This window comes from Prionailurus bengalensis, chromosome D4, assembly GCF_016509475.1.
Source record: "Prionailurus bengalensis isolate Pbe53 chromosome D4, Fcat_Pben_1.1_paternal_pri, whole genome shotgun sequence".
Taxonomy (NCBI): domain Eukaryota; kingdom Metazoa; phylum Chordata; class Mammalia; order Carnivora; family Felidae; genus Prionailurus; species Prionailurus bengalensis.
In genome coordinates this window covers 90,640,226-90,666,551 of record NC_057359.1, presented here as the reverse complement: position 1 = coordinate 90,666,551, position 26,326 = coordinate 90,640,226, and the positions used below count along the sequence as shown (strand labels likewise).

At 57.5% G+C, this 26,326-nt stretch overlaps 1 protein-coding gene across 3 annotated transcripts in view; it reads left to right on the top strand.

Moving 5' to 3' along the window:
* AK8 (adenylate kinase 8) overlaps positions 1-26,326 on the top strand; it is a 128,092-nt gene that overhangs the window by 9,944 nt on the left and 91,822 nt on the right. For all 3 annotated transcript variants that reach the window (XM_043567003.1, XM_043567002.1, XM_043567004.1), the window contains 2 exons: positions 2,306-2,419; positions 11,710-11,778. In XM_043567003.1, the coding sequence (XP_043422938.1) occupies positions 2,306-2,419; positions 11,710-11,778 (183 nt within the window). The remainder of the gene's footprint in view (positions 1-2,305; positions 2,420-11,709; positions 11,779-26,326) is intronic.

Genomic DNA, 26,326 nt, shown 5'->3' with positions numbered 1-26,326 from the left:
GTGAGCATTATTTCAACAGTTGGGATCTACGTTCCAGGGTTTTCTCGGGCCGCGGGGGCACCATCTTTGCACACACTTGGTTACCTCCTTAGGATAAATTTCCAGAAGCAGACCAGAGTCTAGAGACTTTTGACATGGAATCTTTAGATTCACTCTCAAAGTGTTGTTGTTGTTTTCATGTTTATTTTTGAGAGAGAGAGAGAGAGAGAGAGAGACAGAGCACAAGCGGGGGAGGGGCAGAGAGAGGGAGACACAGAAAATGAAGCAGGCTCCAGGCTCCGAGCTGTCAGCACAGAGCCCGACGCGGGGTGTCGAACCCACAAACAGTGAGATCATGAGCTGAGCCGAAGTCGGGCGATTCACCAACCTGGCCACTCAGGCGCCCCTCACTCTTAAGGTTTTAACTATGAGACTGTTTAATCAGAAAAGCATAGAAACTGCACCATAGATACTCAGCTCCCAGATTTTCCAGAATTTATCATCTTGCCATGTTTGCTTTGATGATTCCCTTTCCACTTAAAAAAAAAATTTTTTTTTCAACGTTTGTTTATTTTTGGGACAGAGAGAGACAGAGCATGAACGGGGGAGGGGCAGAGAGAGAGGGAGACACAGAATCGGAAACAGGCTCCAGGCTCCGAGCCATCAGCCCAGAGCCCGACGCGGGGCTCGAACTCACGGACCGCGAGATCGTGACCTGGCTGAAGTCGGACGCTTAACCGACTGCGCCACCCAGGTGCCCCTGGAACTCTGTCTTTTAAAAGCCTGGCTAGCGGACTTCAGTCAACTCTTCCTTGATGACCGTGCCACTACTGTGAGCACCCGTCCCGGGCCTGGGTGACATGGCGGGCTGTGTCCCCTGATGAGCTGGCACTTTGCTGTGTTCAGAAAAGGGATTAAGACGGCCGATCCTTGCCGGAGCTGGCCTGCATCTGCTGTGCTCAGGAGTCGTCTGTATCCTAGCGCTCTGTCTGTCTCTCTGTCTACCGCTCTGCCCATCCATCCCTCCCTCTGTCCTTCTGCTTGTCTGTCGGTAGTTTCCCTACTGTGTTCCTGAGGATCAGGCTGCCAGCCTTCACTCCTTTCTACGGTCCCCCCAACCTAACACGCTGTTTTACTGCTAGAAACCCAGGGCCCCCAGGCCTGGCAGCCACAAGCGTTACCAGGGTGCTTTGGAAGGTGGCGGGTGCCGGACTCCCCTCCGGACCTGCCTGATCAGAATCTCCTGGGAAAAGGCCCAGGAAGCCGGTTGAAACCAGTTCCGAGGTGGTAGCCTCTGCCCTGAGACAGACAGGCTCCCGAGCCACATTAAGGCGGAGTCGGGTCACTCAGGGTGAGGGGTCTCCTTTGGCAAAGGGCCTTTGTCTTTGAGACGTTGGCACTCTGGGCACCTCCCCCCAGCCCCCCCCCCCCCCCCCCCGCCCCGCGCTTAACCCCAGTTCCAGCTCTTCCCTGATCTCTGGCGAATTTGCTGGGTAGAATTCGTGAAGCGTGGTGAGCACAGACAACTTCTTTCGTCCAGTCCCACCTTGGCTGAGGCCATCGGCTCTGCCCCCTGGCGAGGTCAGGGCCCACCGCGCCTCACTGCTGTTTCAGCTTTTGGTGAATGCACTAGCCCACGTCTGACCACTATGTGGGGACACGCAGAATCTAATTTTACAGTAAGATGATATACAGTATAATCCAGACAGAGCCCTGCAGGGCTATCATCACTGACATCTCCCAGCAGGAGGAACAGAGAGAATTAAGGTTGATACTTGCCCCGGGGGACTTCAGGGCCTTCTGAATCATCCCGATGCTGAAATGGCCATCAGTATAATCTTGCCATTAAGAGCATTTCATTACATTATTATTCCCTAAAATGTATTCCTCCCTGTAGAGTATACGTAGTCATCAATGAACTAAACATTCATTTGGTCAGATCATTTCCTGATCTAAGAAAAAATGAACGGGTACGTTTGTGCCCCATGTTTAGGTCCTGTCCCTGCATTTCCTGTTGGAACCTTTTTGTGGCCCCGAGGAGCTGGGAAGGCGCGTCAAGGCAGCTACAAGCAGGGCCCCTCCGTGGGCTTTCTAGCTCCGTGTAATCACTGGCTGCTGGAAAAAGAGCGAACACTCGGGCGGCCTCCTCAGGCTGGGGAGGGAGGGGTGCTCTGTGGGTCCCCCTGGGTGGCCTCCTTCCAGCCAGAATGCAGTTATGCTTCCCTGTGGCCAGTCTTTTCTAGTAGAATACGGAAGGGCCTGGGCATTTGAATGGAGTCCTCTTAATTACAGCGTTCACTGAAATTTTCTTTGGCTCTTTCTTCAGGCAATGTGGCTGTGCAAACATCTCAACAGCAATCTTCTCACTGTGGAGAGCCTGATAGGAAGAGAATTTTCCTCTCTGGCTGCGGGTGCCAGGAGGCATTACCAGAACGTGACGGTAGGGCTGGTCCCAGGGCGGCAGGAAGGGGAGACGGGGTGACAGGGCTCCCACGGTCCCCCTTGCCCCCCACCCCCACCCCCAGCACGTCTCCATTTCCTCGTGGACCAAGCGAGGGGAGTGCTGGGGGTAAACTGAAACCCAGGCAGCGTGGGCTGGAAGGAAGGAGAGAACTGTCAAGCAGGGTGCGTGTCCTGGCGGCTGTGGGGACGAGGGGTTTGTGGCAGAAAGGGGTTGCTGACGGCGCGAGGTGACCATTCTGTGCTGATGGAGCGGCCCTGGCCCGTGCTTCTTCCCAGGGTCACCCCATCGCGTGGGTGCCGAGAGGCAGGGGTCCGTCCACAGAGGACGGAGCCACGCCGGCCCGGCCAGGGGGTTGCGGGGCCGTCGTCCAGCCGTCCCCGCGGTGGACGGACCCGGCGCGCTGCACCTCGGGGGCCTCGGGGGCGCAGGGGCCGCCCTCCCCACCCCTCCGGCCGGCTCACACACGTCTGCGGCTGGCCCCCCAGGGTGCCGAGTGTCCTGATCCTAAAAATCTCACCAATCCCATGTCTGAAACTTTGGTTTCCCCAGGGGAAATATAGAGCTTGCTCATGCTGTTTGTCTTTACTCCGAATTAGAAACTTGGAGATATTTCTTCATAAGCCCCTCTGGGATGCGAGCAGATCTCCTAGTCCATTCGGGCCGCCGTGACAAAATACCACAGACTGGGTGGCCTGGAAGCACAGGGATTATTCCTCCCAGTTCTGGAGGCTGGAAGTCCGGGATCACGGCTCCAGCAGGTTCGGTGTCTGGTGAGGGCGTCTTCTCACTGTGTCCTCACAAGGTGCAGGGGCAAGGGAGCCCTCTGCGGTCTCTTCCGTGAGGGCAGGAATCCCATTCTACGACCTGATCACCTCCCAAAGTTCCCCCCCGCCCCGATTCTGTCACTTTGAGGGTTAGGGTTTCAGTATATGAATTTGGGGGACACGTGTGTTGAGACCAGAGCGGCAGGGATATGCCCTCTGGGGCATTCTTTCTGGAGACTCTGAGAATGGAAAGAATCCCTGTGTTTGTTGAGTGCTTCCCAGGCCTCCCTCCTCCCCCCCTCCCCTCCCCTCCCCTCCTCCCCCCACCCCCTACACCGGCACCAGTGAAGCAGTGACCCAGGGCAAAGGTGGGTTCAGGCCTACCCCAGAGCCCTGCCCCAGAGCAGTTGGGGTGAGAAGCTGGGGAACAGTCCAGTGGGCTGCAACCTGTCCTCGTCCCCTGCCTGGGGCAGAAAAGGAGAGGCCGTGTGGGGGACACATCCTGGGCCCTGATGGAGGTACCACCTCCCTTCTTGGCCCCGCAGCCGGAATTGGGCACCGCCCCTGGCCGCTGGCCGCCTCTTTGAGGCCACTTCACCTTGTATTTCCATCCTGAGCTTTCTCTTCTGTCATTTTGGCCCCCACCCTGTTCCCTGGCTCAACCACCCACAGAAGCAGCACCACGGCCCAGTGCTCAGGAAAAGGGGTCTGCAGGGCCCAGCCAGCTCTGGGGAGGGGTGTGCAGAGCGGGCTCGGCAAGGCCACGGGGGCACGTGACCGGGAGGGCCCCGGCAGAGCGGGGGGCAGTTGTCAGGCACAAGGGATGGGACTCGGGCAGACTCCCAACCCCAAGTTTGCCGGTTACCCCGACTTGACGGAAGGAGGATCTCCTTCGGCAAGGTCAGCCGCCACCACTGCGAGCTGACTCTGGATATGTTTAATCCGGAGCACTTCCTGCCCCCCATTGCCTGGCAGGGGCTCTCAGAGGTCTGCTCCCCGGCCCTGCAGGTTTGCAGGAATCAGTGTGTGCTTATGGGTGGGGGGACGCCAGCATTTGGGGTGGGGATGTGGTTTTGTCATTTTCAGACAGCCTCTCGGGGAAGGGGAGGCAGGCTCATTTCCAGGATAAAGATGCTTTTATCAGGTTTATAAAATTCAGCAGAGGGGAGGATTTTAAGGAAATTCCTCCTGGGTTTCATTATGCTAATTATCAGCATATTTCAGACCACATCGGAGTGCTTTCAAGGGTGTCTTATCGGGGTTCCTTGGCTTGGAAGCGGGGGGGTGGGGGGAAGATGAAAGGCAAGGCTGTCAGGACTGATGAAGGACTGAGAGGTTCTGAAGAGCCAGGACGGTGCGCGTAGGGCGGCTGCGCCTGGCCTGGCCTGGCCGCAGGTGGCCGTCGCCAGGCGTGGCCTCTGGTTGAGGGTCGTCTTTAAATCGCCCTCGGACTGGGAACCCTTTACAGCCTTTTGGAAGTAGCGCGGTGCCACGGGAGACCCAAAGATGAACTCCTTCTCCAGGCCCCTGGGAACTTTGGGGGACGTGGGGGAGATCCAGGCTAAGGGGCCTGGAAGCTTCGTGCAGTCGTGGGCTTGGCTGACTCATCCCCTTACCCTGAAGTGTTCTCTGAGCAGGGACTGAGTACCAGGCACTGACTCGTGGCTGAAGAGCGCGCAGGCCGCAGGATTTAGGGGGTCCATGGAGCCGTGACCACGGTCGCACTAGGAGAAGCCTCCTTAAGGGGCAAAGTGCCACAAAACCCGCACAGGCGGCCATACCCCTGAGGGTATCCAAGGTGACCAGGGATTGGAACCAGCGCTTTTGTTTGGAACCGCTTATTATAAACTATTGCAACGATAGAGGCTGTGAGAAAGGCAGCAGAACCCTCACGGGCCCATCGCCGGCTTAAACCAGTATCTGCTCACGGCATCTCTTTCCGCGTGCTCCCCGGCATCGCCCTGCTCCCCGGTTATTGGAGAGAAAAACCCATACAGCATTTCATTTCATCCGTAGTTGTTCTGGTCTCTGTCTGCTGAGAGATGGACCAGGCAATGACCAGACCGTATATAAAAATAGGGCTCTGACCCAAGCCTGCAGCAGCCGGCCCAGGAAACCCGCCCGTTGTCTCAGTAACCAGCTCAGGAGGCCAGCAGGTCCCAGGGCAGACTGGGGGGGAATCAGACGGCTGCCTCTAGTGTGATCCAGGAAGCCCAGCGAGAACCCCGTGGCGGTCAGCCCCGCGTGGCCCGGGCTTGATTAATAACGGACAGCTTCCCTCCTTTTTGTCCCTCCTTCCAACGTGCGGCCAACCTGAGAAAGCCAAGCACACGGGGCGCCCCGCTTCGAGGTGGCCGTCCCCCCGCTGCCCGGGCCGCAGTGCTGCCAGGGCACACCCGGGAGGCCTTCCCGCTCCGCTGCCGGCCTCTGAGCCTCTGCCAAACCCGAGTGACGTGGTGAGTCCCCGCCAGAGCGAGCCCGGACTTCGTAGCCTTGCTTGTTTCCATTTGGGTGGCCTTCGCTTATTTCCACTGTCCAGAAGGAAGTAAGACGCACACAGTCACACTTCGAAAACTCGTCAGTCTTTCTCCGGGATCTGGCCAGGGCTAAACTCTGCCCGAGGAGGCAGCTTTCTCACAGTCTTCCGGCCCCAGGGCACTCTGGGTATAAACCCCGCCCTGGGCAGGTGTTTCTTGTCTCCTCTCCGCCTTGACCGGGGCCATCTTTGCTCTCAGTTTACCCGGTCTTGTCAGATCCTTTCCCCTCTCTGCCTGCTCTGGTCCATTCTCTAGGCCCACCCTGATTCCAAACCCAGGTGAGGGGGCCCTGGGGGTGGGGTGGGGAGCAAGGGCGAGGCCGGCAGGAGCCCAGGGCACGAGAGCGAAGGAGGCTCCTGCTGTCAGGGGCGGACCCTGCACTTGCATGAGCCTGAGAGTCGGTGCCTCCGTCGGTTCTGGCCCAGGGCAGGCCCTGCTGGGGTTTGGGAGATTACGGGGAACAGAACCAAGTCCCGCCTCTAACCACACAGGAGGTGACAGGAAGGTGAAGAGTCTCCACACTGGAAGGCTATTTCTGTGCAGCGGGAGCTGAGTGTGATTGTTCTGGAATGGTTTCATTTCTAGTGGGGGGGGGGGGGGGGGAGAACTTTATCACTGAAATCCCTGCAGGAAGAATACACAGTTGTAAACCTCCCTGAGCGGCTGCCTGGTCCGGAAGTTCTCGATCTTTGAAGCACATTAGGCTCACATGGGCCCTGCCGGACTTGTTTAGTGTGAAGCCCGGGGGTTGGGGCCAGGCATCAGGATTTTTCAAATGCTCCCCGGGGAATTCTCACATGGTCCCTGGGGGACCCACCCCAAGCGCCACTCCCCTTCCTCATCACGATCATTATCGCCAGATCAAGTTTTCTTCGGCCTGCGGCTATTGTATCAGAGCACAACGGCCTGTGTTTGTTGAATGAATAAGTGACCTAGACTCTGAAGGCCGGTGGGTCAGACAGGCAGGATCCAGAGTGGGTTCTTTCTAACTTCAGTGTTATTTCCTAACTCCAGTTCTGTTTACAAATGTAAAAATCTGGTGTAACCCGATGTACCCAAGCGCCCAGCTGCCAGAGTCACCATTTTCTTTAGTATCCAAATGAAAGAACCCATGCCTCTGCACACAGGATTGCAGTGCTCAGAGGACTGCTGAGGGTCCCGGGCGGGGCTGGCCTCCGTCAGCTCCAGCCATCCCCTCTGGGACCTTGCTGCTCTGCGTCCTGGGGGCCGCACAGCGCAGGGGCCCTCCCGCTGTCTCGTGTCCCCAGTTAGCCACTCAAGGCGACGGTGAAGTTCATTGGCCTTTCCCACCACAGGGTCTCTTCTGGGCCACCTCCCTCTGTGACCCTCTGTGTCACAGCTCCGAGAGTGCCTGCCATCCAGACCTGCGCCGACAGCCCCGAGAAGCAGCAGGAACTCTAAAATGAGAGTTGTCTTTAAAGACTCTCTGCCCAGGTCTTAACGTGAGCTCAAGTCCAAGTGCAGGCTTCCCTCCCCCCCCCCCCCCAACCAGCAGCACTGTAGGAGGAAGGGGGCCTGGCGGGGGGGGCGACAAGGAGTCTCAACGATTCCTGCCTCTGCTCCCGGGGCAAATTCATGCTGCAGATTGAGATGTCTCTGACTCTTGAGCAAGTGTCACCCAAGGCGACAACGGGGCAGCAGGGGCCAGAGGATGGGGCCCGGGGATGGGACCACGCAGGCTCCTGCCGTCCAGTGAGGAAGCCCAGGTGTGATCAGTGAAGTGAGGGGCCCCAGGGGGCAGAGCCAGCTTCCACTGCACCTGGCCGCCTGTGAACAGCAGCCCAGCGTCGCGTCGTTCAGGGGAGGACGGCCCCTCTGAGGTCAGCACATCGGTGGCTCTGCCCCAGGGCCCCGTGCAGAAGCTGGAAGGAGAAGCGAGGTCCAGCCAGGAGCCAGCGCGGCCTTGATGACAAGAAAGCAGGGAGATGAGGGGCCAGGGGCCTGCATCTGATCTGGGCCTTCTCGGTGACCCTCTGGGCCTTCGCTGGCCTCCGTCGGTTTGTCCCCGAGTCTCCCCACAAAGCCAGGCCTTGCGGGACCGGGGTGGGAGAGCACGGCAGAGCTCCAGGAGGAGGGAGTCTGATTCCTACAAAGACAGTTTGGCAGGGACTCCGAGAAGCGCCCCGTGGAAGCCCCGCTGCTGACGTGACACATCAAAGCTGGCATGGAGACAGCACCAAGGCGGGGAGCGGCGGGGGGCGCCCGGGAGGGGCTGTGCTCAAAGTCAGGGGCCTGTCCCCTGCCGGGCACACCCCTGCGGGTGCTGTACCCCATCTGGACCTGTCTCCTTTCAACCCTGTTCTTTGACTGCCTTGCACCCCCCTCGGCTCCCCCCCTGGGCTCCTCCCTCCCCCCCTCCCCCCCGCCCCGTCCCGGTACCTGTTTGCTGCCTCCTGAATGGGTGTTGTCAGGGACAGGAGACAAGTCTCAAGGGAAATGGGCCTCAGGATGGAAACTGACTCTGCCTGGGGTCGGGAGGGAACAGGAAAGGGCTGCCCCCCGCCGTTGACCCCCTCCCCTCGCCAGCCAGCTGGGGGAAGTTTCCCCGGAAGAGCTAAGAGGATATGGGTGGGGCAGAAAGGTACCCCCCGGCCCCTGCCAGCAGCCTCTCGCAAGCACAAGCCGGGTACGGCTCTTGGCTGCTGGAGTTTGCTTATTTAAGACAGTGGCTCTCCAGGTGTGGTCGCTGGACCAGCAGCCTCAGCATCCCTGAGAACTTGTTAGAAACGCAGATTCTCAGCTTCACCCCAGACCCACTGGATCAGAAACCCTGGCGTGGGGCCGGTGACCTGTGCTCTCACAAGCTCTCCAGGGGTGCACCTCCAGGTGGGGGAATGACTGGCTTGAGCAAGGAATTGGCAAGGTGGAGGGAGAGGGCGGACGGAAGGACACAGGTGTCTCGGGGGTGCCGAACCCAGGGACCGGATGCTGGCTCGCTTCCCTCTCGCCTCTCTGGCCTCCTCGTTCTCGATGTGTCATACACTCACCCCTTCTCTCTCTCCTGCTCACTCCTGCTCTTAACTTTCGCCGTCCGTTCAGTAGAAACCGTAGTGGCCCCAGAACTTTCCAGTGGACAGAGACAAGTCCGATGCTTCCCAGAGGAACCCCCTCCCTCACCCTCTCGCCGTCTGCTCTGTCTTCCTCTTCCGATTCCACATCGTGGAAAAGCCATCCTGATGAAGCTGAGACCTGGTTTCTCCCTTTGTGCTGGCTTCGTGTCCTCACGCTCCCCTCATGCCTGCCAAGTGCCTGCCGTGGCTCCAGCCCCTCAGCTTGGGATCCGCTGGAAAGCGAGGGCTCCTGCCCCTGGTGATTACACCCCACGTCCTGGACCTGATGCCTCTTGGTCAGGATTGGGACATGGGCAGCGTCTGAAGCAATCACAGTGGCCAGCAGTGGGATATACCGATCAACTTGGACCAATTAGGGTCCCCCACTGTATCTGACGGTGGGCTTGACCCCACAGAAACTATACAAGCTGCGGGGCACGAGGGTGGCTCCTCAAGGAGTTTTGGGGGTTCTTTGCATTATAGGAGGCAGGGTGTATGGATGAGGGACAAAAAAATAAAAGGAAAAACTACAGAATTGCCACTCATTTCTCTGGATGAGGTGTGTGAAGCCCAAAGAGGTCAAGACTTGCTCAAGGTCACCTAGCTGGCTGGAGCTGCAGCAGCCATTGTGTAGCCAAGAGTGGGAAGCTTGACCATGAAGGGAGCCAGCCCAGGGCAAGCGGTGGGGAGGCGAGCCCTGATGCTGAGGGTGAGTCTGCGTTCTGCTCCCAGATTCCCCCACCCCCAGCAGCAGGCCTGCGTGTCTGGGATTTATTTTGACTTCCCACATCCTTTGTCAGAGATGTGAGCGTGAGTGGGGAGAGGTCTGGGCCCCTGGTCGTGTGCTACAGTGGGAGGTGACACAGACCAGGCACCAGTGACCCCCTTGAGTGGAGCTGCTTGTCCAGACCCGTGCTGAGGAAGCAGCATGCAGGGTATATTAAGGGTACTCAGGGGGATCATGACCGCGGCGCTGAGCCCTTGCTGGGGGCTGGGCGCGTCCCAGGCTCGCCTCGCGTACCACCTCGTTTTATCCTCACGGTAACTCTTTGAGGCACCTTGTCTTTGTCTCACTGACAAATGAGGAAACTGAGGCTCAGAGTATTGAAGACTCGTCCGGTGTGACTCAGCGGGTGGCCAGGGCCCAAATCATGAGTGTCTGAGTCCCCGACCAATCAGTGCCACCACCCCCCCCCCCAAGGGTCTCCCTATGAACATTCTTTACCCACTTGGCCTATCCTCCCCCTGACACCAGACATAACCTTCTGAAATCACTCTGTCTGAGGGCTTCAGAGCCCTCGGCCTCCTCTCCCTCCAGCTCCTGTCCCTGCCCTGTGAGCCAGTTACCCGGAATGCTGTGTCCCCAAGGAGGTCCTTCACCGCCGAACTTCTTTTGCCCGAGTGCAGCCTGCTCTTGTCAGGGGACCCATCCAAACAGCTTCGAGGGGAGGCAGGGGAGGGCGCTACCTGCAGAATGTGGAGGAGCTGGGTGCACAGGAGCTGAGCCCCTCTGGGGATCGCTCCCCCGTCCCCTGGCTTCTCTCCGCCTGCGCCGGTGCCCCGTTCCCTCCGAATTCCGCTGCGTGGGAGCTGTCCCGAGCCCCTTCGCCGCACGCTCGCTGCCAGGACATAGCGGAGGGGAGGCGTGGACGCATTCTGCCACATGCACAAGCACTTACCAAAGCCCGTTTCTAAGCCTGTTCCAGAGGCGCCGCCGTGTCCCAGCTCCCGGTCTCTCCAGGCGCTCTGACCGCACTCCAGGCGGACACGACAGCATTCCGGAGGCAGGCTCTGGTGTCTCCGGACCCTCACAAATGCTGCCTCTAGAATGAAAGATCCAGGATTTTCCCCAGTGGATACTTTGGAAGTTAGGGAAAAGTGTTTGCCCCCTCTTTCTTATGGTCCCACTCCAGGGTCCCCAGCTTGGGGAAGGGAAGGGAAGGTAGATTTCTTGCCACCTGGGCGCCTCCTTGTGCACCCAGTGCACACCCAAGGGCCCTCATCTGTGCCTGGCGGGAGCCCCCCGCCCGCCCCCCTGGGGGCTGGTTCAGCCCTGACATAGCTTAGGATGTGCGGTCTGGGGCTGGCCTGGGAGTCCGCCTTGGCCAAGCATTTGGGGTGTGTATGGAGAAGCACCAGCTTTTAATGATCTTGGGTCAAGGGGACACCTGGGAGGAGGTTTTCCAGGCGTCAGCTCTGGGGCCTTCAAGACTTGGTTGTAAAAACTGGGGTGTTGATTCTGGCCAGAGAAAGTTCAGAAGCGAGACAGAAGGTCAGCCGCCCTTAACTTCCTACCTGCACAGGCTGTCCCCCCTTCCCCCCCACTTACCTGCCATCGCTGGTGCTTAAGGGGCGGGGCTCTGGCTGCCCTGAGGGGGTTCAAGTTCAGCCTCTGCTTCTCCCTGCTTGTGTAAGCCAGTCCCATTCCTCCAGGAACTTTGAAACTTTCTGGGGAGATGGACATGAGCAGACCCCCAGAAGGCCGTGTGGTTAGAGCAGTGACAGAGTTTGCCGTCGGGCATTATGGCGACCCCCAGCCCAGCCTGGGGAGGGTCACGGAGGGCGGCCTACAGGCAGTGGCACTTGGGCCACGGACCTGAGGGAACCCAGAGTCACTTGGGTGGGGTGGGGGGAGCATCTGGGCGGGGGCACGGGATAAGCAAGAGTGTCGAGGTAGGTGTGCACATGTGGTGGGGAGCACAGGGTGGCGGGGGGAGGGCTGCAAGGCAGGCCTGGACTTTACGGAGGCCACTGGGCGGTCAGCCAGGGACTGGCGAGCCTTTGTGTCCACACAGCCGGCTCCTCAGCTGAGCCCGCTGGGCTGCCACTTACACATCCTTTGTGGCCCAGTGTGCGGGCTGAGGCCCTCATTCCGTGTGTCGTCTTTCCTTTAGAAGGTGCCCAGCACCCTGCTCGTCAGACTGATTCAGGAACGTGTGAGTGAGGAGGACTGCATCAGGCGGGTAAGAAACCGCGTGGAGCGGCTGGGGGGCTCCCAGGGAGAGGGGCTCTGTTACCAGATGAAGGGCAGGGGAGGGGCGTGGGTTCAGGTCCTAGCACAGAGGTGACCCGGGGCCTGCAGACAAGGGTCAGACAGACGACCCAGAGCTCCGTGAAGCTCAGTGTGTGAATTTCACCTTGGATTTAGCCAGACAACAAGGTGGAATCTAGGGTACCCATCGGGGGTCTTAGGAGAGAGCTGGCCCCATCCCAAGGGGTCACAGGAGAGCCTTTAAGGAAAGGAACGTTGTGGAAGTAGGGGGTAGTTCAGGTAACCCACGAGCACCTGAGACCAGCCCCACAGGGAGCTGGACACTCCTGGACCCGGAGGGGCAGAGGGAGAACTGGGGGTACCCCCGACTCTCTGCTGCCAGACCCAGTGAAGCCAGAGGGCAGGCGTCCAGACGAAGCAGCCCATCCATGGAGGTCAGCCTCCTGGGGCACAGAGGGGGTTGGAGAGGGCGGGGGGGATCTGGAGGGGCAGATGGGGGGCAACAGGAACGATGGGCACCATGGGAGGGCTTTGCACACACTGACTCCTTGGGTCTTCAGAGGAGCTCTGTTGGGTCGGTGCTATGACTCCCCCATTTTGCAGATGGGGACACTGAGGGTTGTTAAACCGTGTCGTATCCAGGCCTCTCCTCCTGGTCCACAGCTAGTCTTATTGTCTTCATGTCAGTGGCTTTCACAGAGCAAATGGTTTTAATTTTAACGAAGTCCAATTTATCCCGATTTGACCACTGTTAAAGTATTTCACTTTAATATATCTCTTGTGTGTTTCTTAAACAATGTTTGTTTATTTTTGAGAGCGTGCAAATGGGAGGTGGGCAGAGAGAGGTGGGGACAGAGGATCCGAAGTGGGTTCTGCACTGACAGCAGCAAGCCCGACACGGGGCTCGAACTCACAAACTGTGAGATCGTGACCCGAGCTGAAGGTGGACACTCAACTGACTGAGCCACCAGGCTCCCCTGTTGCCTTCATTCTTGAGGGATATTTGTCCCCGGATTCAGAATTCTAGATCCCCAGCTCTTTCTCCTCACGCCTCGCAGGGTCCCGCCTCCTCCTGGCCAGCCTGGTCTCTAGTGGAAGGACAGCCGCCCAAGCAGCGTGTCCCTTTCCCCGACTTCCTCCCAGATTGTCCTCTGTGTTCTCGGTTTCCAGCAGTTCAGTTACCAAATGGCTGGCGTGCATTTCTTTGGATTCGTTCTTTTGGAGATTGGTTGAGTTCCTTGAATTTGTAAGTTCACGTTTTTCTCCAAACCGGGGCAGTCTGGGGCCATCATTTCTACAGGTTCTTCAGGCTTTCTGCACCCTTCTCTCCCCATCTCGTGGGAACAGTAGTCCTGCGGCCCCCGCAGGGTCGCCGAGGTTCCGTTCTCTGTTTCTGTCCCCTCTGTCGTGGACCAGATTATGAGGCTCACTGAGGCTCTCCTTTCCCGTCTCTGTTCTCCTATTGGGCCCATCCAGCGAGCTTTTCATTTGGATTGCCGTGTTTCTCGTTTTTCAAAATTCCAGTGGGCTCTTCTCACTGTCTTCTGTCTCTGAGACTTTCTGTTTGTCCGTCCGTTTACTCGTTGGAGCTTTGTTGTTACCGTCACGGCTTAAAGCCAGCCGCTTCAGACGCCTCGCTGACTCCAGCGCCTGAGTCACGTCAGCGGCGATGTCTGAGGTCTGAGACATCCGTGGCTGTCCTTGGGCTGCGCGATTCTGTATCCTGGGCATTTTTCTTTTTGCTGTTGAGACTCTGGGTCTTGTTTGAATCCTACGGCGGGTGTTGATACTTTTGTCTTCGCGGGCAGTTGATTCATTTGGGCTCAGGCCGCCAGTTCCAGCCACCTTCTCTGTGCTGTGGTTCCCATCTGGGTTCTGTGTACAAAGCCTCTGCGAGTGCCGTGCGGCTCCCTGAGGCTCTGTGCCGTGTGTGTGCCGCTCAGTGGGGGCCCGGGCAGCGGTCTGCGCCGTGGCTCGGCCCTCGATGTCTTTAGAAAGCTGTCTAGGGTCAGACCCTTGCACGCACAGCTGGGAGGGAGCCCACGAGTCCATAGACATCTTTATTTGGTTGCTTTCCTGAATGCCTCGCTCTGCCATTTCCATGGTAACGCCCAGTTCCCTGGTGCTCCTCTTTTCGGTCCTCTGGCCAGAAAGCGGGGACTTTATTTGTCCCACTCTGCCACAGTCTTCCCGTGACTGCACCTGAGACTGGGGCCAAGCGGCAGGAGGACAGAGAGGGAAACATTACCGGGGCTTTGTCCCGGTCTCTAGGGACTGCAGAGGAAAGGCCCGCCGCCCCCTCAGGGTTTCGGGCACCTGCGGGCTCCCCGTGGCACCCCTACCGCAGTAGGCTTGCCTGGGGCCTGGGGTGCAAGGAAACAGGAAGGAGAAACACGCAGAGATCTCCCCGCTGTCCGAGTGTCAGGAATCCCCCCTCTCACCGCCCAGGTCGGGTGTGAGGGCCCCTCCTGGCCTTCTCTCGGGCCCTCCCTGTCACCTGTGCTCAGTTTCAGGCTGCCCAAAGGCCAGGTGGGGGTGCTGGTTTGGTGGTATTTTGAATTCTGTTCTTCCTCCCCAGTTCACCTACTACTGCATACTTTTCTGATTCCTCGACTAGCCGCCGCCTGCATGCTGCCCACCCATCAGAGCTGCTCTCAGAAGGAGTGAGCGGGCGGACTGTGCCGACCGCATCGTGCCCAGAACACAGCTTACATGCCTGCGTTGTTTTAATGTGCATGTATCTGGACACATTCTCTCTCTCACTCGCTCGCTTAAAAATTCATTGAGAGGCCCAACTCTGGAAAGATCCCCGGGCATCTCTCCAGCGTGCTGGTGAGCAAGCAGCAGTTCTCACACTTGGTCACACTTGGTCACGGCTTGGTCTGCACGGTCCTCGGCCCTGTGAGTCGAGACCACGGGCCCCAGATAGGCTGCAGTCTGGGTTTCGAAAGCTGGTCTGAACAGTGTGTTTTCCTCAGACCTCAGCTTGTTCCCAGTCAGCTGAGGGTCTCCCGCTGCCTGGCTGAGGCCAGTGCCCCAAGTTCAGAGGCCATTCTAAACTGCAGATAGACGAACGTTTTCCAGAAACGCTTTGTGGGCCATATGGCCTCGTGTTGGAACTGCTCAACTCTGATGTAATGTGGAGGCAGCCATACGTGGTACAGAGATGAAAGGGCACGGTTTGTTCCAATAAAACTTTATTTACAAAAATAGGCAGCAGGCGGATTTGGCCCGGGACTCCTAGTTTCCGGACCCCTGTTCTAAGTGCTACTTTCACACCATTATGAAAAACGCTTTTGCCTTCTCTCTTCATTTCCAAATAAAAAGCAAACGTCCCCCCTCGTGCACCAGGGACCCCGCCCTTCATTCCCTAACTTCCCTCAAGCTCTGTGTCCACCGCCCTGTCTGATCTGGCCCCTTCCTCTGGGGCAGGAGCAGTGAGGTTGGGGGGTCATGTGGCCCCAGTGAGCCAGGAGGAACTAAGGCCCTAGAGGAGGAAAGTGAGACAGGACCCGGGCTCCGTGTCCAGCCTGGAGGGAGGGGGCCTTCATTCCTCCAGACCCAGTTCCCACCCCCACCCCCTTGGGTTAGGTCTCAGCAGAGGCCGGCCTCAGTTTCTTCTTCCCAATAGGCCTGGGGGCAGCCCTTCCCCGGCCCAGTCCTGGTCCAAGCACCAGCCTCCCTCCTGCCCTGCCTGCTGCCTTGTCTCTCAAGGTTCTCCCTCCCACCCCTCCCCAAGTGAAATAAAGCCTCCTACACACACACACCCCCACACAGCAAACTTCCACCTTCCAGCAGTGCTAGAAGAAAGGCCCCTTAGCCATAGGCTCATTTGAAGACTTGTCACCTGCTCCCAAGCCCATCTGGCTCAATTCCCCCTACTCCAGTCAAGTGCCTTGTTGCAGGCACCACGTGGTCTTTGCTGCTGGACCCTTTCCCTCTGCCTCAGCCCCCCATGAGCAAGGGGGTCCCTTGGTCTTGAGCTCACCAGCTGCAGTCGGATACGGCCTCGCATGCCCAAAGGAGGGCCAGCTGTCAGAAGGGCCGTGAGGGCCACTAGCCAGGCCAGGAGAGCCAGGTTGTTACAGAAACCTCCAGAGATGGGGCCGGCGTGGTCTGTGGAGGGGCTGTCTTGGCGGGGGGCGGGGAGGGAGGGTGGCAGGCAGAACGAGGCCCGGACCCCCCTTCATACCAACCTCAGATCAGTTCTTCTTAAAACTGACCCATCAGTCAATCGCCCTCTCGAAGGTTCCCTCTCTTTTATCTGGGAGGTGCGGAAACAGTCATTTGTCAGGAATAAAGGGGGAGGGGAGGGCCTCCTAAGTGACTAGAAACGGGCCGGCACTTTCCGGACAAAACGCTCTATGCCTTAATCCATAATTGATAATGAGTTTGCCAAGTCCAATTAAACTCTTACATTGCAGATCACCAGGCTGGAAGCGTTCAGGTCTGTTTCTCTCTTCCCGCTTCAGGGCCAAGCTGCTTCTCTACTGCTTAGGGCCGTGCTGGCCCCGTTTGGCCGAATGTTGGGCGTTTCTCCTTGGGCATGAGCGTACCCGAGTCACCGGGACTGGGACCTGGCCGCGGGATGGGAGCTGCATTTAAGAGAGCCAGAGACAGCCTTGCACGTGGGGCCGGTCCAGGATGCTGAGAGCTTCTGGAACCAGGGCGTGGTAGCTGTGGAAGGGAGTAACCCTTGGGTTCCTACCCCAGGAATCTCACTCGCCCTGAGCGATGTGGCCTCCTCTCGAGCCACAACTGCTCCCCAGCCCAAATGCTGTCCCGGTGGGGGCAGCTCCGTGGTGGTTCTCAGCATCAGCAAAGGCAGGCGGCAGGATCTCCCCACACCCCCTTAAGATTTCCTTTTTTTTTCTTTTTATTAAAAAAATTTTTTAAAAATATTTATTTATTTCAGAGACAGAGAGACAGAGCACAAGCAGGGGAGGGGCAGAGAGAGAGCCAGAGACAGAATCTGAAACAGGCTGCAGGCTCTGAGCTGTCAGCACAGAGCCTGATGCAGGGCTCGAACCCACAAACCGTGAGATCATAACCTGAGCTGAAGTCGGACACTTAACCGACTGAGCCACCCAGGCGCCCGTCTTTTCTTTTCTTTTTTTTTTTTTTTAACGTTTACCTATTTTTGAGAGAGAGAGCGCGCGTGAGCGAGTGGGGCAGGGGCAGAGGGAGGGGGACAGAGGATCCGAAGCGGGTTCTGCGCTGACAGCACAGAGCCTGACACGGGGCTCGAACTCGCAAACTGCGAGATCATAACCTGAGCTGAAGTTGGATGCTCAACCGACTGAGCCAGCCAGGACCCCCCAGATTTCTTTTTAAGATGCTTACGATGCCACACCACCTCATGATCCAGGAGCTCGAGCCAGAACTGCCATGTCCTGGCTGTTCTGCTCCTGGGTCAAGAGTGTTCGCTTCCCCTGGCTGCCTTGGTGCAAGAGAGGCCCGGAGCCCCCCCACCCAGCTGACTGCGAGAACAAGAAAAGACCCCGGGTCTGGCAGGCAGGTCGGCAGACTCAGCTTCTCCACTCAGACCCTCCTTTTGGCTTCGGGCCAGGCTTTACCCAACCCAATCTGAAGACGTAGAAATGTTATTTTGTGTAAGTTATTTTCGTAAATTACTGCCTGTTTCAGGTGCATAAGCGTTCAACCTGGAATTCAGAAGTGTGGAATTGTGGGGTTGGGTCACTGGGTGCGTTCCCCAGGGGAGATAAACCACCTTGAACTATGCCTCGGAGATCCGGGCACTGGGTCCGGACACAGGCTCCAGCTGGACCGGGCTGCTTTGTTCATATCGTTTCTCGTTTGTTTGTTTTTTAATCTCCGTAAGTCACGAAGTCATGGCTTCTGGGGCAAAGCTGGTGCTTCTCACTTCTGTGACTTCAACTGCGCATCCCAATCTTGCCTTCAGTGACCCAGGTTAGTCTCTGAAACACGCATGCAACTTCTATAAACCCTCTTGAGCTTACCTAAAAGTTTGGTCTGCACAGCACCTGCAGTGTGGACAGAGCGTAAGACCAGGCATCCCTGGTCCTTGCCAACAGCCGCCACCATCATGAAGATGGTGATAATATTTACTATTAGAGTTGTCGGTTAGTTCTAGCGTAAGTGAGATTATTATGAGTTCTGTTGTACCGTACGACTCTATCGTGCATAATGAATACTCTTGGTTGATTTAATACTATTGATTCGGTATTTATAATGATTTTAGTGATATCATTGTTACTGTGTTGGTGATGGTGGCTGGAGGGTGCCTGGACTCCAACGACTTGGGGCGCCTGGCCTGGCACCTGGCCCACAACACCACACCGCAGGGGCACAGGGCGCCTCTGCAGTGAGGCCGTCGACGGAGATCCCCGATGGGAGCGGAGGGCTGAGGGCCGCGTCCGTGACCTCATGCATCCTGACGGCAGCCTGGTAGAGGAGGCCCTGCCCTCACTGCATTTCGGGCTGCAGAAGCTGAGGCTTGCAGACGTTGTGTGCCCTGCCGGGGGTCCCACGGTCCGTCCCAGAACAGAAACGCAAACGCGGAGTTCTGCTGTTGGCCACTGTCTTCTTGGCTCCCCAGTGCACGCTGTGTCCCCCCACTTCACGAGGCCTCCCGCCCTTGTCCGTGAACGGCCAGGCCCAGCTTCAGCTTCGAAGCCCCTTCCGGCCTTTGCGTTCTGATTCTGATCCCGTCCAAGCCATTGTTACCTGCAGCGCAGAGAAATATCTCCTTTAATTTGTTTTAAAATTCCTTCTGAGCTTCAAGGGGCATTCCGTACCTTTTTCATCTCTTCCCGGCGGAGACAGGACTTCGAGAGCAAGAGGTGAGGCTTCTAATTATGTGCTTTGGTTGTTTGGAAACAAAACAAACCCTCATCCAAAATAAACAGGCTTTCTTGCTTTTAGGGGAGAAAAATGACACATATGCATATTCATTTATATGGTAATTATTATTATTTAGCTACACAGGGACTAGAATTGGTAATTTAGAGCACAAAAAGGAAGCAGGGAATAGCGTTCAGGGAAAAGTAATGCGATCATAACCCATCAGGATTCTGTAGTTAATGTTGGGGGTTTTTTCTTCTCTTTTCCTTTTTTTTGGTCTAATGCAATCTCTTTGAAGAATCTCTTTGAAGTGACCATCAAATGCATTGGAGAAAGACAAATTAGCACTTTGTATTGGAACGGTGAAAAGGACGTGGGCTCTACCTGTTGGGGACCCATGGCCTTTCTTTAGGGACAGCCATGTTCTTGAAGTCCGAGAGCTCTTCAGGCAACATCTCTGAGGGCGGAGGGAAGCTAAACGAGGCGGCGAGTTCAGGAAACGTGGAGGAAAAGGCTCTAACACCAGAGAGATTACAAGTCTTTTCTTCTCCAGAGTCATAGTGCTCTCCCGGGTTTGGACTACTGAGGTCCCTTTCCTTCCTTGGGGACCTAGCCCCTCCCCACAGCTACCCTGCTTGCTTCCCGGCCCCTTCTGCATATCGCTGCCTCAGGGATGGCTTCAAGAAAATGAACAAATTCATTTCTCGACTGCAGTACGTTCAGACGGCTCAACATTCCAAAGGCGCCCAAGTCCCCTCAGCCGCCGGCTCCCTTCCTGGAGGCAACTGATGTTAACACTCCCTCGAAAGGATGTTTATATTTTATACCTAGAGAAGTGTTTGTCTACTTAAAGCAAATGTTAGGCGTCCTCCACCGCTGAGCACCGCTGTTGCTCTCCAGCCTTCTCGGGCGTCCGTCCTCAAAGCGCTGGAGGCCTGGGCCTGCCCGCTGCCCAGCTCTGTCCCTCTGCTCCTCTCGTGTCCGCTGCCTTTCGCCCCTCCTCCAGCTTCACCTGTGTGGCCCCCTCTCGGGGTCTCCGCACACTGCGTGTGGGGCATAGACCCTGGTGGGGGGACTCCCGGTGGTTTCCCTCCCCCTGGTGTCCGCGACCGTGTCCCCCACCTTGAGTGGGAGCAGGTCCAACAGAAGAGGGCAGAGGTGAGGAGGGGTCAGTCCCAAGATGATGTTACATTATCTGAGACTTCGTCCGAGTGGACCGGAGAGACAGAGTCTCTTTACTGGCTTGACAAGTCAGCTGCCGTGTTGGAGAGGCTCACGAGGGCGGCCTCCAGCCCGCGAGAAACCAGGGCCCGAGTCAGACATACGGCAGCACGGGAGGGAATTCTGCCAATGGCCAGAATGAGCTCAGAGGCGGATTCCTCCTCTGTCGAGCCTCCAGATGAGAACGCAGCCCGGCTCCCACCTTGACTGCTGGCTGCCCTGTGAGGCCCCCGCAGAGAACCCGGCTGAGCAGCCATCAGCTCCGAGCCCGGGAAATATTCTCAAAGTGAATGAATGAGAGAATGCCGCTTGGGTGATTCCCCCAGTCTGTACCCAGGGAAGTGAAATCTTATCCCAGCTGGCTGGTGGCCCAAGGAGGGAAGGTGCTTAAAATACAATGTGACTATGCCGTCCAGTCTGAAAAATTTTCAGTAACAGGAACATATTTGTCCTAAGGCTTCTCTGGGGAGGATATTTGGATTGTTGCCCTGGCTTGGTTTACATAACTTGCGGAGACTGTTTAGTGATGTTCCTCATCACATCTTCAAATTGTTTTCTGTTATCAGTGCTTTCAAATTCTGCATTTGGCCGTGGCCCCCTACAGCTTGTCGAGTTCAACTGCTGCACCCCCAGGGTGGTGTTGCGCCCCGAGCCTCCAGGGTTCAAGGTTTGAGGACCATCTTCCAATTCGGTCTTGGTGCCCTGTGCACAGACTTCCTGTGTCTTCCCTCATCATCCTTTTAATCGACTAGAACGAGGGTCAGCCAAAGGGGCACTTGATTTAAAAAAAGTTTTTTTAAATGTTTGTTTAGTTTTGAGAGACAGAGACAGAGCACGAGTGGGGGAGGGGCAGAGAGAGAGAGGGAGACACAGCATCCGAAGCAGGCTCCAGGCCCCGAGCTGTCAGCACAGGGCCTGACGCAGGGCTCGAACTCACAGACCGTGAGATCATGACCTGAGCGGAAGTTGGATGCTTAACTGACTGAGCCACCCAGGCGCCCCCAGGACACTTGATTTTAAAGTATTGAATAAAGGCATATCATAAAAGTGCACCATATGGAGGGATTCCAATTCGTTTTACCATTTTTTTAAAAGTGTCTTTATTTTTTTTAATTAATTTATTTTGAGAGAGAGAGAGAGAGAGAGAGAGCGCGCGCGCGCACACACACACACACACACACACACACACACACACACACATATGAGTGGGGGAGGAGCAGAGAGAGAGGGAGAGAGGGAATCCCAAGCAGGTTCCTGGATGTCAGTGCAGAGCCTGATGTGGGGCTCGATCTCACGACCCCGGCATCATGACATGAGCTGAAATCAAGAGTCAGATGTTTAACCAACCCAGGCACCCCGCCTTCTGTGAAAGGTTTTAGACAGGATGATTTCTAAAGACACTGTTTTAGGGGCGCCTGGGTGGATTCTCTCCCTCCCTCTCTCTCTCTGCCCTTTCCCTGCTTGTGTGCTTGTGTGCACATGTGCACACTCTCTTTCTCAAAATGTATAAATAAACTTAAAAAAAAAATCTTTTAGGGGCTCCTGGGTGGCTCAGTCGGTTGAGCGTCCGACTTCGGCTCAGGTCATGATCTCACAGTTCGTGAGTTCAAGCCCCACGTCGGGCTCTGTGCTGACAGCTCAGAGCCTGGACCCTGCTTCATATTCTGGGTCTCCCTCTCTCTCTCTCTGCCCCTCCCCCACCCATGCTGTCTCCGTCTCTCAAAAATAAATAAACATTAAAGAAAATTTAAAAAAAAAATCTTTTACACAAGGAGAAACTGAGGCCCAGATGGGAGAAGGGACTTAGCCGAAGTCAGAGCCACTATCACACCGAGGTTCTCGGCCACCTGGCTGCCTGGCCCAGCTCGGGCCAGGGTCTCTGCTGTTGTGCAGACCCCTGGACAAAGGCGTTTTTGTGTCACCAGAACCAGACTGAGTTGGGAGGCCATGGGTGAGAAAATCCTGGCTAAGAGACAAGGGAGAAATGTCGTGATGTGTGGTCACCTTCCTCCCACCGCTGTGCGGTGGAGACAGAAAGGCTGGTAGCCGATGACCCTGGCTTGTCAGACGGTGGGAGTTGATCGCCCAGGAAAAGGCAGCAGCCTCCGAGCCTCAGAGGTGACTGATGGGCCCCGCAGCTGGCTTGTGTCCGCCTCTGCTGGCCGGGCCTGTCCCTGGCAGGTCTGGGCCGGTGGGCCAAGGGGACCCGGTGGGGGGAGAGCCACGCGAGCCTCAGCACAGGCCTGTGTGAAGCTCCTGAGGTCGCAGGTGGGCCGCGCGGTGCCCCGTCTGCAAAGCCGGGCTGTCTCCCTCTCCCTGTCGAATGAGACCTCCAAGCCAAGGGCTCAGCCCTCGGCTCTGAGGTCCACTTGGGCAGGTGAAGAGGCTTCTCTCACGCAAGGTGAGTGGCTGGAAACAGATCACGCACGGACGGGCCGGAGAAGGCTGCTGCTGCTTCCTGCTTCACTTCGTTGGAGTTCCGTGCGCCTCTGGGGTCCGCTCGTGGCCCGCCGGCACAGCGTGCGGTCAGAATCATTACTCGAGTGAGTCCTGGGACATCCTCACAGCCCGCACGGATGAGAATTAGCAGTCTTTTGAATGTAAGGCCGGAGGAAAAGAAAAAAATCAATGGAATTTAAAAACCAGCTGGAGTCCGTCTCCTACTTCTGTCCACGTGCCTTGGTTTTTCTCTGATTCTGTGAGCTTGCACTGGGGATGAGTTCTACCCCCGGAGGTTAGGACTAGCTCAAAACGTGGTACGGCGTGAGGCCGAACGTAAGCCAAGTTCGTAGAACTCGCTCCCCTCGAGGGCCGCCCTGGGCTGTCAGGCAGAGACCTTTAGCGTGAGCGAGACAGGGCGAGGGCCCCCTCGGTGCCCAGCTGGCGGTCGGTGCCCTGCTCAGTCGTGTTCTGTGTCGCAGCCATGATGCTCAGCGCCCCATCCGAGGGGAAGCCACCCTCTGACTAAGGAAGACCAGACCTCCGCATCCTTGCATCCGCCCCTGGTTCGCCGAAGGGAGGCCCGTGGGGACACCACGCCTGTCGCCCGGGTCACCGAGTCCAGCCGGCTCTGCTCAGCCCCCAGCAGTTGGTCAGGTCTTCCTAATGCGCCCACCAGATGCCCGGAGTGGAAACCCGAACACGTCCACGGGGGCGTGTGTTATCTACCTGGGATGTAATCAGGCCTCGACTTCAGTGAGCTCGAAAGACACGGACTTGCCCTGTGACTCATCGGGCCTGTGGTCTCGTTGTGGTAAAGATCAGGAAGAATAAAAACGAAGGCCCGAGTGAAGCTGCAGCACAGGCAGCAGAGAGCAGAAGTGGTCCCTCAAGATAAAGACACAAATAACGGTTAGCCAGTCCTTAGCAGCACACGATACGTTCCAGACACTGTGCCAAGTCGGGAGGCATCTTCTCCCGGAAGCCACACAACTGTCCTGCGAAGGGGTCAACGACTAAGACTCACGGGCACCCACCGTGTGCCACGGCCTGCTTTCTGTCGCGTCGGGGACAGAACGGAACAAAAGACACGGTGCCCGCTTTCGTGGACACGTGGTGGGCGGTGCAGGTGGGGGGTGAGTGCTGCCGTCCTCCCATCCGACGGGAGAGGAGGCCGCGGCACCAGAAATCCGCTGCCGATCCCAAGGCGGGAAACGTGTGTTACCTAAAGGAAAACAGACCTTCCAGAACGTCTGCAATCATCTCCCTCCTTGAGCTGAAGAAAGAGTGTCCTCGTCAAAAGCCAGACTCTGGCCACACTCCCCACGTCCCTGGTCGCGGGGAAGGTCCACGGCGCTCACCGGAAGAGGCTCACACCCCCAGCCCCACACCGACCAGCCCTGCGCCGGGCCCGGGGTGGGGGCTTTGCCGCACATAAAATGCAGAATTACACTCTGTGTTCCCGGACGGACCTGGTTTTCTTTTCTTTATCCCCTTTAGCGTCACGGAGGCTCTCAGTTAAGAGTTAAGAGAGGAGGGGTCGGTGCGGCATACTTTTGGCCGCGGAACCAAAAGTTTAAAGTTGACTTGGCAGATTTCTGGAGCCTTTTTCTTCGTCCCTTTTCAGGCACAGATTTATGCCTCCCTGCCCATGACGCGAGTCAGTATTTATGGTGGAGACGCTGGCAGAGTAGAGGAGCCTGAGTCTGGTCTGCAGAACCACCGGCTGCTTGTTTTATCTGTCCTTGTGGTGTCATCGGGCTGGCATTAATCGCCCGGCTTTCACCCTCTGACGGGAGGAACACAGGACTTTCTTGCCATTGTTTTGACACCCGCGGGTTTATGGATGTCACTTGCATCCTCTGAGGAGCGCGGTTTTATTGACCAACGGCTCTGCTGAGGCCCGGGGCCGTGTGCTCCTCGAACACAGACACGGTTAGGATCGCAGGGCGTCGGAGGGGCGGCCCAGCCTCCACTCAGAAAACTTACGGCACGCGTCACGGTGAGGCAGGGCTCCGAGGGGGGCCGGTGAGTGCACCCTCCGGGATCCCTCATCTGGGGGATGTTTCCGGACCCTCAGTTGAGGCCGTGCTCGGCCAGGTGGCCGGGTGGCGTGCCTCGGGGCCCGTTAATGGCACGCGTGGCCCAGCTGTCTGCAGGCCCAGCCCGTGACGATCCCTCTCACGGTTGTTGGGAGGAGAAGCAGGTGGCAGGGATGCGGCACCGAGTCTGATGCTTGGGCGGCCGTAACCCTGGAGCAGCAGAGAGTATCGAGAGGCACGGCGGTGTTGGAAACAGGATCGGACGGGGGACCAGCGGGACGTCGCCTGGGGCAGGTGGAGCACTGATTCGGAGGTGGAGCGGAGCCGGAAACGCCGGCCGGGGGGCCCCGAGCAGAGGGCGGCAGCCCCTCGTGTCCTTGGGCCCTCGGCCGGCCGCCCACTAGGAGCAGCGTGGTGCGCGCCCGAGGCTGGGACGCGCTGGGCACCGCCACTCAACCAGCACCTGCCAGATGCCGTGCTAGTTCTTTGTGTGTGTGTCGTGGCATGCGGCCCCCAACCCCAGCAGGGCGGGCGCTTCCCAGCACGCCTGTCTTGCAGAAGAGGAAACAGTCACACGGTTGGGAGACGGGGGTCCCGGGGTGCCCAGCTGGCCCATTACCATTAGCCGATGGGATTCGAAAGAAACGCGGAAAGTTGCATGGGTGTGAGCGGGCACGTATTCGCTACCCCCAATTTTAATTCTAAACAGACTACTTAAGGGGGGGGCGCCTGGGGGGCTCCGTCGGTGAAGCGTCCGACTTCGGCTCAGGTCCCGATCTCACTCACAGTTTGTGAGTTTGAGCCCCCGCGTCGGGCTCTGTGCTCACAGGGCGGAGCCCGGAGCCTGCTTCCGATTCTGTGCCTCCCTCTCTCTCTGCCCCTCCCCTGCTCATACTCTTTCTCAATAATAAATATTAAAACAATTTTTTTAAAATATACTACTTGTAACACTAACTACAAATCAGCGTATTGGACAGAATACAAGAGCGAGTGTGTATCCCATTGGCATGCCTGTCATTTATTGAGACTTTGTGGCGCCCCCCAGTATCTGGTGAATTCTCATTCTCTGAAGATATAACGGGTTTTCTCACATTTCCCTTTGCAACAATTGGCCAAGTGGGGCTTTTCCTGGAGGAGCGGCAGGGGGTCTAGTCTCTGGAAGCGGAAGATGGAGGATGAGGACCCGAGAGGAGAGGAGTTCAGGAAGATGTGGGGAGTGGTCCCAGCCTCCGGAAGGTTGAGAAGTGAGCGGAGGGAGAAGGCTGCGTTGACTGGGACACAGGGAGTAAGGGTGGGAGGGCGCTTTCGTGAGGGAGTGACCCGACGCAGGGGAGACGGAAGGACAGGGGCCAGCAGCACTGGGGATGGGGTGCCGGAGCCTGAGGGACTCCTCGTGCAGGCGCCCCGTGTCGCCCAGGGTGCTGCCTCCTTGTGAGATCTGGAATGAGCTCTGTGAAGTCACCCCTTTGCAGATTCAGCCTTTCTCAGTCTTGTGGGAATGCAGCTTCCCTGGCGCCCTGATTGCGGTTAGGGGAGAGAAAGGAACTGGCGTGTGTGAAGTGCCTACTTCCACTCGCACTCTGCCGGCACACTTGCCATCGACGACCTCATGCAGCCATTTCAGTGATTTTCCCTGTAAGGGGGTTCTTACCGCCCCCACTTTACAGATGAGCGCACTGAGGCTCGGGGCTGGGTAATTGAGGCGACAGAACCGCGAGGTGGGAGCCACGATCTGGACCCGGCCATGGCTCCCTCCGTGGCCAGTGCTTTCCCTGCCCGCGGCCCTGGTGGGCAGCATGGGGGTCCCAGGACGAGGGGAGAGCTCCAGCTTGAGGGGAGGCGGGAACCGAGGGCTGTCTGCTTCGGTGTGGGGCTGTGCCTGGTTCAGTGAACTTGGCACGGAGAGGAAGAGGTGAGGTCTGAGGAGCCGTTTGGGGTCTGGACGGGGGACACCACAGTCCCTGAGGGTGAGCCCCGGGGGCTCTGTGCACT